This window comes from Acomys russatus, chromosome 26 (genome assembly GCF_903995435.1).
Source record: "Acomys russatus chromosome 26, mAcoRus1.1, whole genome shotgun sequence".
Classification (NCBI taxonomy): Eukaryota; Metazoa; Chordata; class Mammalia; order Rodentia; family Muridae; genus Acomys; species Acomys russatus.
Window position 1 is genome coordinate 49,880,412 of NC_067162.1, and position 13,055 is coordinate 49,893,466.

The following is a 13,055-nucleotide window of genomic DNA, read 5'->3' on the forward strand; positions in this document are numbered from 1 at the left end:
ATAAGTCTTTCTTCCCCTAAGTTGCTTCCTGTAGAGAACTTGGTCATAGTGACAAGAAAGTAACTAATTTGCCTGCTTAAGTGCCCAGCCTGATCCCAAAGGCTCTGGTCTCTGCTGAGGCCACTCACAGCGCCTCAGCTCAATGACTCACGGCCATCTGCCTTGCCATATGCAGGCGTGGGCCTTGTTGGTTTCAAGAGGGAAACATCAATCCGTAGTCCCCGTGTTCCGGAGCACAAAGCCCAAGTGTGTTTCCAGAGTTAACACTGAGCTTGTGGCTGTGAGCCCGGCTCCCAGGCGCTCTTCTTGCTCCCAGGGATGCCGGTTCAGAAAGCAGGAGCCAGGGAGACCAGAGACACTGGTAGCCCACACCCGGCTCTGCGCACTGTTTCTCCTGAGCCTGCATGCTCCCCGCCACACCTAGCCAGGTCCCTCCCCTGCTGCCATCTCCTGAGAGACCCATGGTGTGGTGCTCCAGCCCCTGGTGTCGTGCCTACACCACAGGAAGGAGTTATCCCCGGGGGAACTGGAGTCAGAGGTGGGCTGAGGAAAAGGGGAACGAAGATGTAGGGTTCTGGGCCATTACAGTGCCATCAGGAGCATGGGACTCAAGTTCCTGAGGGCCGCAGTCATGATGGAGCTTTCTCTCTGCAAGACGGAGGAAGAATCCACACAGTCAAGCTTTCTGCAGCTCTCTGTGAACCCGCCCTAGGCTAACCTGGAAGCAGATGCTACATGCCTAACGCCTCTCAGCTGTGGCCCCTGTTCCTCACAGAGGCCACGCACCTTGCAGAAGGCAAAGAGCTGGGGTGACAATCACGTGACCTTTCTCAGTCTTCGTGGCCATCTCGCCTTGGCCAGCCAGAGGGAAGCCATTGCTGTTCAGGTGCACCGGCTAACAACACAGCCAGCAGCCAGGGACACAGGCGCAGTCTACACTCCCTTCTGGCGAGGGAGCCTGCCCAAATGAGGGACACAGCCCATCCTCCCACGTTCTGGGCACTCCAGGCTCCTGTGGACATTTCCCGGTCCCCACAGCCAAGCATGGACTCACAGGAGTGCAGAGGTTCCCCATCCCGTCTGAATCTGGTTTTCACATTGGTGGAGGACTCACTCTTCCTGCCCCGCAGTTCTTTCCGGTGACTGCCAGAGGCGGCTCACAGCCCCTGTTGCCTCTGTTTGAAGTGTTGTCTCCCTCAGGCGTCTGCACCTCAGCTCCTTCATCCTCCCTGCTGCTTCCCCTCCACAGTCCCTCATCTGCCAGATGCTGTGATTGCGGTGTTACATGTTAAAATTTAGGGTGCCCCCGAAGCAAACATTTCAGAACCACTCTTCCTCTTCCCTGCATTAATTACCAAGTTAAATCACTCTTCAGGGAGGGGCTCTTCCTATGGGCCCAGAGCTAAGCTTCTGAGAGCCTGGGTTTCTGTCAGTGGACTGCAATGGATGAAGCTGGGCAGCCAGAGGATCTGCAGTTTGGCTTCTGGCTTCCTGCAAGCAGCGACTCCTTCCCTTCCCTTGGCTCTGCAGACCCGCTTTCCACAGGAGCCCTAACAGCTCTGCTCTAATACCAGCACCTCATACAAGCAGGTCACATGCGTGCCTGTGGGGTGGCTGGGGTCACACGCGTGCTTGTGGGGTGGCTGGGGTCACATGCGTGCCTGTGTCGTGGCTGGGGTCACACGCGTGCCTGTGGGGTGGCTGGGGTCACACGCATGCTTGTGGGGTGGCTGGGGTCACACGCGTGCCTGTGGGGTGGCTGGGGTCACACGCGTGCCTGTGGGGTGGCTGGGGTCACACGCGTGCCTGTGGGGTGGCTGGGGTCACACGCGTGCCTGTGGGGTGGCTGGGGTCACACGCGTGCTTGTGGGGTGGCTGGGGTCACACGCGTGCCTGTGGGGTGGCTGGGGTCACACGCGTGCTTCTGGGGTGGCTGGCTCATCTCACTTTGCAGTGTCCTCATTCATGCCAGCATCTTTCCCCTTTTAAGGCTGGGCAGAGTATTTCCTGTTAATGTTCCCTCACTGCTGTGGTAAAACACCCGGCAAAAGCAACCTAAAGAAGGAAGGGCTGGTGTCCGCTTGGGGCTCAGTCCGTCATGGTGAGAAGGGCAGAGCGGGAGCACATGGCATCGCTGTCTCCTTTCTGTTCAGTCTGGGACCCCAGTCCAGGGATGCTGCCACCCATATTTAGGGTGCTGCTTCCCACCTCAGCTAACCCAACCTAGAGAACCCCTCACAGGCATGCCCCGACATTTGTTTCCTAGAGTCCAGACTCTGTCAAGTGACACTATGAACCATCATACATGTGTTAAGCATGTATGTGTGTGCTTTGATTTCTTTTTGTCTGGGATGGACATCTGAGGTGTCTCCATCTTCCAGATGCGTAAGTATGTGTGAGGAAATAGCTCTCAGCCTCTCTTCCACCCTTTTGGTCCACAATACAGCTGTGGGATGTAGTCACAAGCTCCCCGGCGGCTGTTCCACCCCCGTCTCTCTCATCTCCACACAGTTCACCTGAGCTGGGACTCAGGCAGGAACAAAGCCAGATGTGATGGGGTCTAGAGGAGACCAAAGGCTGTGGGTTCCTCTATGAGTCAAAATGATTACAGTAGCGCTTGGTGGAGCAACATTTAAAGCAGAAATACTGACAATGCCAGGACCCACATGGTAAGAGGAGAGAGTAAACTCCTGGAAGTTATCCTCTGCCCCCCACATACGTGCTGTGACATGAACATGCGCACACCCCCCCCCCCCCCCCCCCCCCACACACACCCCCACCCCACACACCCCCCCACCCCCCCCCCACACACACCCCACCCCCCCACCCCCCCACCCACCCCCCCACGGCCAATCAATACTATTGTAATAAGAATAAGCCAAAGCGAGGGTCTGGAGAGACGACTCGGTAGTTAAGAGCATCGCTGCCCTTCCAAAGGACTGGAGTCTGAGTCCAGTCCCCACAGGGCAGCTCACGATGGCCTGTAACATAGCCCCAGGGCATCTGATACCCCAGGGCAGCAGGCATCCATACAGCACAGAGACACTCATGCAGGCAAAACACCCAAATACATAAACTTCACAAACAAAACTAAAAGCTACCGAGAATGGTCATACTTACTTACATACACATACACACACACACACACACACACATGCGTGTATGAACGCACAGATGTGATGTTCGCATCCTGTGACCGCACTCACACAGAACTACTTCGCGAAGCTACCCTTTTTAGGAGACTCTGCTGGGCCGTGACGTCTCCTTCTACAGATGTGTTTGCAGCCAGAATCGCCTCAGACCATTTGATGAAGTGCCTCCCCTCTGCGTCACGCGCAGCCCTCCTAATGGCTCCCAGGCTCCACGAAGGTTTCCCACACCAGCCCCTCACAGGCTGATGGACAGGCGCCGATGGCCAGGACACTGAAGTCTGACCGTTACTGTCTATGCCTGCCCTCACCCCTATATAGGATGCTGAGGAGCGCAGGCTGGTGTGGTTCCCAAGGATCCGGGACTACTTAGCAGTCTCCCGAGGCAGGAACTGGTGAGGCATCTTCCACAAACTTCTCAGGAGTACATGCATGGTGAGGCAGCACAGCTGTTGGAGACTTGGCCAGGTGGGTTAACTCCAAGGATCTCAAGCACGTGTCAGCGCCACGGGAGGTCTCCACAGCTTTTTGTTTTGTTTTGTTTTTTGTTTTTTCAAGACAGGGTTTTTCTGTGTAGCCTTGGCTGTCCTGGACTCGCTTTGTAGACAAGGCTGGCCTCAAACTCAGTGATCCACCAGCCTCTGCCTCCCGAGTGCTGGGATTAAAGGCGTGCGCCACCACTACTTAGTCTCTACAAGTTTTTCAAACCAGAAGGTCCATTGTTACCTCCATCCGCAGTTGAGCTCTGTCTGAGTCGGCGTCAGCTTTCTCAGGCTGGTATTTCTCTCCACCTGGCTTAACCAGAAGCTCCGCACATCCATGTGGGTCTTCTGTCTCCTCAACACTGCTGTGTCCAGCTCTCTGTGTGGGTTCCGCAGAAGGAACTCAGGTCAGCAGGCTCGTGCGGCTAGTGCCCTTAGATGCTGTGCTGTCTCCAAGCCGCTGTGGCCTCATTCCTACAGGTGGCCATCCCTCAGGCCTTATGCCCTACATGTAAGAAGCTGTGGCTCCCTGAATCTGATGCCTTGCTCGACTAATGACACATAATCAAACTGCATTCTGACTAATTGATGGGACCACGGGCAGCTTCTCTCTCATTGATAACTGAGCAGCTGAGCAAAGTAAGCCTCCTCTGCTGTTGACCTTGGACGGCAACTTGTATTTTTAATAAGCCGTCTCCCTAGTACAGAAAAAAAAAATCCAATGCTAATTACTTTCAACTGCCACATACTGGGAAGGCTTTGACACACAACAGTTCACCCCACAAGGTGAGAAAAAAAAAACACACACACAACAAAACCCCCCACCTGCTTAATTATTCTAAAATAAAAGCAATTACTTTTAGAGGCCTGACTCCAATATTAGTTTGTACCAGTGTGCCCTCATAGCAAGCTAACACGCTTAGTTAAGAGGCGTCAGTAACCAAGCATATTTAGTGCAGAGCAACGCTGCTCAGTACTAAGTGCACCACAGGGGCAGGAAGCCATGTTCAGTTAGCCTGGCTAAGTGGAACCATCACTTTTGAAGAGTCACAGGCCAGTGTCACCTTGCCTCTCTCTGTGTTAGGCATGGCCCAGACTTGAGAGTTCACTCTGCTCTGGTCCTAGAGACAAGATGCTGTTGTCCTGGCCCGTGGTGATGCTAAAGGTGGGAAGACTCTCTACTCAGCTGTTTTTGGCTGGAGTTTGCTCCACCTGCCCAGCTGCACACTTAAGATCACACCTGCTCTGCGCCACCTGCCCAGCTGCACACTAAAGATCACACCTGCTCTGCGCCACCTGCCCAGCTGCACACTGTTCATCACACCTGCTCTGCGCCACCTGCCCAGCTGCACACTGTTCATCACACCTGCTCTAGATCAAGGCCTTGGAAAAGCTGTGCTCCAGGCCCTGGCCAGACACGCAGGCGCCATGGACAAGCTACGACTGCTACGCCGTGGGTGCTGCGGCTGCTATTTTCCTGCACAGCTGCTTCACAAACAACTCTGAACTCCTTGAGTAAAACTTATAAACGGAGTCAGGTGTGGTGGCACAAATCTGTACGTCCAGGTCTTGGGACGCTGAGGCAGAAGGATCAAGTTTGGTGAGCTTGGGCTGCACAGTGAGTCCTGGCTTAAAAACCAACCAGCTAAAGAGTTTGTCACCCCAAAAGAAGCTTGAGTGAGTTTCACCCCAGGCCCGTTTATCTGGTTATAAAGTGGGAACCTCCAGCCTCTTCCAAGTGTCAAGGAGACCAGAAGCTGTAGTGATGGAAACATGTTTTTGTTTTGATCCCAAGTGCGGGATGTGAAACAGACTTGTGTAAGGGTGTGTGGTGTTTGTCCACTGGAAGAGGATCCGCCTCTTGAGGGGGGCACTGTCTTTGCCAACCGATAAACATTCTAGTACGGACTCTGAGAGGAGAGCTATATATGATCCCACAACAAGAGGTGGGGCTTTTTGGTCTTGGCTGTTCATCACTCCACTTCAAGACGCTCTGTTGAGAAAGAACCATTACAGCGAACACCGCTGCTCTGGGCTCTGGCCGCTGTTCCGGGCTCCAGCAGCTTTGGTTGCAGTCACCTTCACTGAATTGCTGGTTTGCTGTTTAACTGGTCTATTGGAATCCTGCCAACCATGCCAGTGGAACTGCTCCAAGGAACGGAGTCTAAAAAGGTCTATTTCTTCTGTTCCTCTCCTATCTAGGGTAGGTGGGTTGGAAGGAAGGTATAGGCATTAAAGAGCCTCAAATAAAGTAGGTTTGAAAAAGTTCAAAGCCTACAAGATGCTTAGAGAATAGTGCGCGTGGAGCGTAGACATTAATCCGTAGCACTCTCAACCAGTGAGAGGCCAAGAGGCAACTAAACAGTTCTGAACAGAGAGCAGGACCGGAGATCACGACACGCCACAGCCGGCACACACAGCAGACAGCAACACTTCTCACCACAGTCAACACACACACACACCAGACAACAACACTTCTCGCCACAGTCAGCACACACACACACCAGACAACAACACTTCTCGCCACAGTCAGCACACACACACCAGACAACAACACTTCTCGCCACAGTCGGCACACACACCAGACAACAACACTTCTCGCCACAGTCAACACACACACACCAGACAACAGCACTTCTCACCACAGTCAGCAACCACACACACACCAGACAACAGCACTTCTCACCACAGTCAACACACACACCAAACAACAGCACTTCTCACCACAGTCGGCACACACACCAGACAACAGCACTTCTTATGTTGACTTCTTTTGAACATTTATTAGAAAAGCAAAATGTATGTTCATCTCAAATATAACAGTTAAAAATGGAAAAGCAATACAAACAATGTGTTAGCCAGCAGCATCCAGCCCTCAGCTTGCCCACCTGCTCCAGGCTGTTGGGGTGAGCCCAGTCACTGCATGCCTGCCTGCCTCCCGTCCTATAGCCAGCGCAGGTGAAACAATCATAAAATTAACAAGTTAGGGTTAAATAAGCTTAAATAAGAGTGTTAAATACAGGACACTTTATCAGAGTTTCTGTACAAAGATAAACAGATCTGGTGCTGGACACATGGCCCATTGGCACTGAGCTTCAGACTCTAGTCAGGAAGGCAGACGGAAACTACAAGAAAGCGAACCATGCACTGAGGTGACAGGCCCAGCCACTCACAAGGCATATGTAGCTCTTAAAAAAAAAAAAATCCGAACACTGTTAATATTCAGGCACCGTTTGTTTCTGCAAATAAATACGTCTCTACGGCAACAGCATCCGAGCTAGTGTTAAACTTCAGGGCTTCTCTGACAGAGCTCTGTGGCCTACTTCCTTCCCCCTCTTATTGCTATGATAACGTGGAAATGAAACTACTGTACATCCAAAAAATAGAGCACCTCTAACATTAAAGTACATGTCTGGTTATCTGCCTCCATATTTACTTCACAACCCTGCAGCCCTGCTATAGTACACTGGCTTAACATCCTGTAGGTCACCTGCTGAGGCTAATGACACCCAGCTCTCCCCGTACCCGCCTCCCAGGGACGCTGAGGCCAGAACGCCGTCAGGGGGATCCTTTCAGCGGCAGCCACCCCAGAGGAGTGCAGACCCGATCTGTCCGGCTGGGGTGACGAGTGACACGCAGAGTGGACAGTGAGACATCTACGTACAGGTGGTGGAAAGCACATATAAGGACTGCACTGCCGACCTGGAAGGGACCACAGGCCGGCAGGCTGGCAGGCAGGCAGGGAGGGAGGCAGGCAGGCCAGCCGGCCCATGGTCCCCGGTGAGGAGCAGTTAGCGGGTCAGGCCTTCTTGTCAATGGTGCTGAAGAACCACTCGGTGAACTTGCGTAGCTGGGCGGTGGCGGTCTGCGACTCTTCCTGCAGCCGCATGTTGTCTTGCCTCAGGTGCTGGACTTCAGCCTGCAGCACCGCCTTGTCTTGCTTCTCCTGTTCGGACCAAAGACAGCTCAGGTCATAGGTCACAGGTCACAGGTCAGCTGCTCCCATTGAACTGGACACGAGGGCCCCTGGGACGTGCTGGCCTGAGTTCTGCCACTCACACAGGGATGGGGCATGCTAGCCTCTGGGCTCCGTCAGAATGCTCTCATAGAGGAATGGAGCCACTATGCAGGAAGGCTGTCAAATCAGACGCTTACACTCTGGGTCCCTGACGCACTCACATCCTGCATATCCCGGGGCCCTGTGTCTAAACCAGATGAGTTAAACTCAACTTCCTTGGTGTCCATATCTTCAAAGGAGATGAAGCAATGAGCTATGTCTACTCTGACTAGGTCTCTGCTGTGTTAGAATGAAGTCCAGGAAGAACTGGGTAGAAGGTCTCTGAAGCTGGCAAACACACGCATGCGCGTGCGCGCGCACACACACACACACACACACCCCTCTACCAGGATCACCTCAATACATACTGAGGTAGAAAAGCAAAGCCTTGTTGGTAACTCAGCTGAATACACCCTGGTAGTCTCCCTCTGCCCTTGACCTTAGCTCTCGCCTCTTGGCTAGTGAGGAGAGATAGTGATCATCAGAGGGAAGTGTGTCAGCAGAGTGTGTGTACACACACAGACCCACACGTATCTAACAAACTGTAAAAGCTGTCCCAGTGCCCATCCTAGGGCAGCTCCCTCGCTGCACACTAGACCAGAACTCTACGCTGTGTAATTCTTTCTCCCCACTGCTGCCTTCCTGCTTGGACCAACCCCACCAACCTTTACACCAGCTATACAGCTATAGTCCCTGCTCTCCTGAAACCAAACCAAGCTGCCACCCTAGGAGCCTCCGGGGCTCTCTGTAACACACACTCCACTCTGCCCCCAAGGGCAGCAAAGGGCACCTGGCACAGTAGGGCTGTGTAGTGGGAGAAGCTGGAATTCCATGTGTGCTTGAAAGGCAGGTGTTCTGGGGTGGGAGAGCTGACTGAGCAACTCACTTCCCTTTGGGTTGGCTCACATGTGGCTATTGCAAGCAACAGGTCACAGAATCAAAGATGGCGCCTTGCTATATCTGACTTCATAGGGGACCTCACCATCTGGAAGGCTCAGCCACATTTTGGTACGACCACAGGGAAAGAAAGCCACGAGGCAGTGAGAGCCGACCAAGGCTTCTCCTTTCTGCACCCAGGCCTGTTTAGAGTCCTTACTGTTCCTGGGTCTTCTCAGCTTATTTTCAGGAGTTAGAAGGGGCTGGATGGGGCAACGTGCACTGTTGCTGGGCTCCAGTAATCACGCACCTTCCGAAGGTCCGTCTGTAGCTGTCGGAGAATCAGTTCCAGCTGGTTGACTTTGCCAGTCAATGTGGAGGGCGATCGCTCCCTGGGAAATGGTACAAAGTAAGAAGATGTAAGAGACCCAAGGTCAGGACATTGCTGTGTTTCTGTTAGCAAATTTCACTGAAATTATTATGTGTAAGTTGGCGATCTGGGACAAGGTCCCCATACCTACCACTATGGACAAAGAATCTGTGAGACACGAAGTCTGGTAAGAAAACAAAAGCCAGGAATACGTAAGAGGCAGGCCAGGGCCAAGTCCTGGGAGCCAAACGTAGATCTGATTTTCCCTGACTTGTTTTTGCCATGAAGACAGAACTAGGTTCGATAGAAAGGTAGCCATGACCCAGTTCACAGGACCGTCAGAACTGGGGTTCACGCATCACAAATAGTGGGTGCACCCCCACATGAGTCAATAGCAGGTGGACAGTTGGACCGGGATCAGGGGCTGGGAAAAACTGTGCCCTGGGCAGGTCCTACAGGATAAGCGGCCAAGACTGACTGGCGCTTTTGTAGTAATTAGATAGCTGACCTGAGGCCCCACTTGCTCCTCTCCGCCAGAGAGATCGGCTTTTGGGGACACAGGCCAGACATCAAGAAGCTCCATCTATGCAGGCAATGGTCATACAGACCAGGGCAGTCCTACCTAAGACTCTCCGGGCTGGCCTGGGACCCCTGAGTTTTGGGACAGGGGAGGGAGGGTTCACATACCCAGGAGCGTCCATGAACTCCTTGCCACTGGTGGGGTCCACACACAAGGACAGCTCGGGGGCCCCTTCCAGTTCCTGTCCATGCTGGAGGTCGGTGAGGGTACAGAAAGATGCCACCCTCTGGTCTAGAGATGAGGGACACACAGAAAGCAGGTTGGAGAAAGCCACCAGGCAACATGGCTTTGTACAGACCAATGTGCTGAGTGGGATCTGCTGACCCCTTATCGCGATGCCCTGCTCGAAACACAACAGAAGCAAACTCAGGCAAGCCACTGGCAATGAAAGGGCGTGAGGCTGGTGCAGACACCACGGCCACAGGGCAGCTTTCGTCTTTCCACACCCCAAGGACTCTAAGGCTCCTGGCTGGGCATGGTTTTAACAAGCTGGATGAGGTGGCAGGTGACACCCATGGAGATGGACTCTGCTGCAAGCTCCCATGAACTTGGGAACATTCCCGAGGCGGACAGCCAGGGCACATGTCCCTGTTCACCCTCCCCTCAGTATGTGGACCACCATGCAGGCGTGCAGACAAGAAAGAAACAAACAGGCTACAGGACGGCAAGAGCCAGTGCCAATCACCTAGGTAGGAGGCGTGGTGACAGAGCAGCCCGAGTTCTTCATCTGAGTCAAGACCTGAAATAAGATTTAGAATTCTCCCATGAACAGGAGGGTCTCTTGGACCTTGAGAATCTTGGGAACCCTCCTAGGGCTCGAAAGATGGAGGGGGGTGTGAGTGGAGCATGCATGGTGTGCTAGCATTTGTTTGTGTGGGCATGCGTGCTCCTGTCTACACGTGTGTAAGAGAGAACAGCAGGGGAAGGCTAGGTCACAGTGCAGTACTATATGGCGTCACACAGCACGGAGAGAGAGCTGTTCCATGTTTTGGGCGCTCTAGTTAGAAGCAGGGTGGTAGTATCTGATGCACACATATTCATCCATAGATATTATCACTTCATATTAACCTCAGTGATCCACTGTGCAAGTACAAAAGTGGTGAGGAGAGCAGCCAGTGGGGCCTCCTCACTGAAAACTGTGCAGGACGCTCAGAGGACCCAGCAATGAGGGCAGCAACACCCACACCCAGCTGAAACAGAGGCCCCTCTCACCAACAAGGCGTTACGAACTTGACCATTCCATGTTTCCAGAAAGTTGGGGAGAAAAGAAAAGGTAGCAGGTACAGCCTGGCCTCTCAGGGCTGAACTCTGACCCAGAACTCAGGCCGGCAACGCTGCAAGGTGGGGGCAGATCCGGGAAGCTGCCCTGTGGCGCTGCCTTGCCCCGGGACCCTGAGCATGTGCGCGCACTGGGAGCTGGGACGAGAGGCATGCAGTCTGCCAGGGAGCACCCAGGAAGCCCTTCTCACAGGACTGATTAATGGGGCTGGGGCAGTACCTAGGTGCACTGGGAGCTCTTGTCTCCTGCTGGCTGCCTTGCAGGCCTCCTAATGAGGCGACCTGCCTTTTTGGCTGATGTAGGGTCACACACGACCGGTTAATTAAAAAGGATAGCGATGCTGAGGCTGCCAGAGGCACATGATGGAAAGTCACTGCAGCCAGAGTGCTGAAGGCACAGACCGCTCACGGTGCCCTGGGCTCTCCCAGAATCCTTGCTGAGCCTACCCAGTGACCTGTCACATCAGGGTTCCCGCCCAACACCTGGCATGGGCACACAGGTCCTTTAAGTGACCTTTCTGTGAAGCCCAAGTGTAACCTCCACACGACAGTGTCCTGCACCCACTCAGACTAAGAGAAAGCTGCATTTAACCACTTAGGGCTTGCTCCTCGGGCGCTGGCGCATGACGAAATAGCCTGCAGCTTAATGAATAATGCAGTTTGGCCACTGTCCACAACCACACATGGTCTCCCTGCATGGAGTGGTGAGGGTGGAGCCAGGGGAACCTGGCTGGGAGGCAAGAGCTCCTTGTGGCTGCAGAATTTGTCACACACCAAGTATTGGCTACGGTCCTGGTAGAGTCCTGGACAGCCTTGTTCTGGAGGGCCCCAAATAAGACACTGTATTACTTAAAAACAGTGACACCAACAAAACCCTGGCAAACCACAGAGGAAGACTCACAGGAGCTCTGCAGCTTCAGAGAAGGAGCCAGAGCTCTGACTGAACACTGAGCTCCCTGGGCCATAGGAAGGCGACTCACTTGACAGGACAGGAAACATCACACTGCACTTCCCACACTAATGCCCTGGTTCAGGCCTTCGTCTCCTAAGGAGTGCAAGGAAGAGGCAGTGCTGTGGAGCCCCTGGGTGAGAGAAGCGCCTCTGCTCAGGACACAGGCCTGAAACAGTTTCAATCTGCCGTGTACAGGGTTTAAGCTGGTTTTCCAGACAGAACTTGACTGTGCAGCTTTCATCTCCAGAGAGGCCAGGTCTCTCCGTTTTTCTCACCATTTAGAGGACCAGCAGGAGGTACCCAGCATGCTCATACACAGGTGACAAGCACCAATAACTTTGTGCTAAATACTTAAAACTGAAAACCTTAAGCCGGGTGTGGTGGCACATGCCTTTAATCCCAGCACTCAGGAGGCAGAAGCAGGTAGATTGCTGTGAGTTCAAGGCCAGCCTGGTCTACAAAGCGAGTCCAGGACAGCCAGGGCTGTTACATAGAGAAACCTTGTCTCAAAAAACCAAAACCAAACCAAAACAAAAAACAAACAAAAAACAAAAACAAAAAACACCCCCCCAAAAAAACCAAACAAACCTTTTTAATCTTCAAAGTTTATGACTAAGATGTTTAAGAAACGAAAGACTCCTGGAACATGTAATAAAGGTGCAGACTTAATGCATATAACATGCTCACGTGGTCATCTAATTCCCACGGCAACCCAGCAGCAGCACTAGACACATGCGAGGAAAAACGGCACACTCTCAGAGGCCAGGCCTCCCCAGCCTGGGACACAGAATGCAGTCTCTGGTTGCCAGCATCACTTTAATGTTGAAGCACGCTTCTTCTTCAAGTCACACCTCAGCTGAAAACTCCCAGAGCCACACTGGTGCCGCCTGATGCTCTGAGGAAGAGTGGGAGCAACTAACTCCAGGACCTGTGTCCGCGCACGCTCACGTGTGTGTGGGTGCACGTCCAGGACCTGTGTCTGCGCACGCTCACGTGTGTGTGGGTGCACGTCCAGGACCTGTGTCTGCGCACGCTCACGTGTGTGTGGGTGCACGTCCAGGACCTGTGTCTGCGCACACTCACGTGTGTGTGGGGTGGTGCACGTCCAGGACTTGTGTCTGTGCATGCTCACATGTGTGTGAGTACACGTCCAGCACCTGTCTACGCATGCTCACGTGTGTGTGGGTGCACGTGGGTGTGCAGACCAGAGGTGGACTCTGGCCGCTGTTCCTTAGGGTGCTGTCAACCTTGTTTTTGAAACAGGACCTGTCTTGGGCTTTGCACACTCACTGGTGTGAACCTCTGCTTTCC

The 13,055-nt window shown here is 53.4% G+C and overlaps 1 protein-coding gene across 2 annotated transcripts in view; it reads right to left on the bottom strand.

The window, feature by feature from the left end:
• Positions 1-7,227: 7,227 nt before the first annotated feature.
• Sipa1l2 (signal induced proliferation associated 1 like 2) overlaps positions 7,228-13,055 on the bottom strand; it is a 69,846-nt gene continuing 64,018 nt past the window's right edge. The window contains exons 18-21 of one of the 2 annotated variants that reach the window (XM_051168565.1): positions 10,200-10,253; positions 9,622-9,745; positions 8,875-8,956; positions 7,228-7,577 (exon numbers count right to left, since the gene is read on the bottom strand). In XM_051168565.1, the coding sequence (XP_051024522.1) occupies positions 7,431-7,577; positions 8,875-8,956; positions 9,622-9,745; positions 10,200-10,253 (407 nt within the window). In that variant the 3' untranslated portion in view covers positions 7,228-7,430. The remainder of the gene's footprint in view (positions 7,578-8,874; positions 8,957-9,621; positions 9,746-10,199; positions 10,254-13,055) is intronic. The other variant, XM_051168566.1, reaches the window with a different exon arrangement.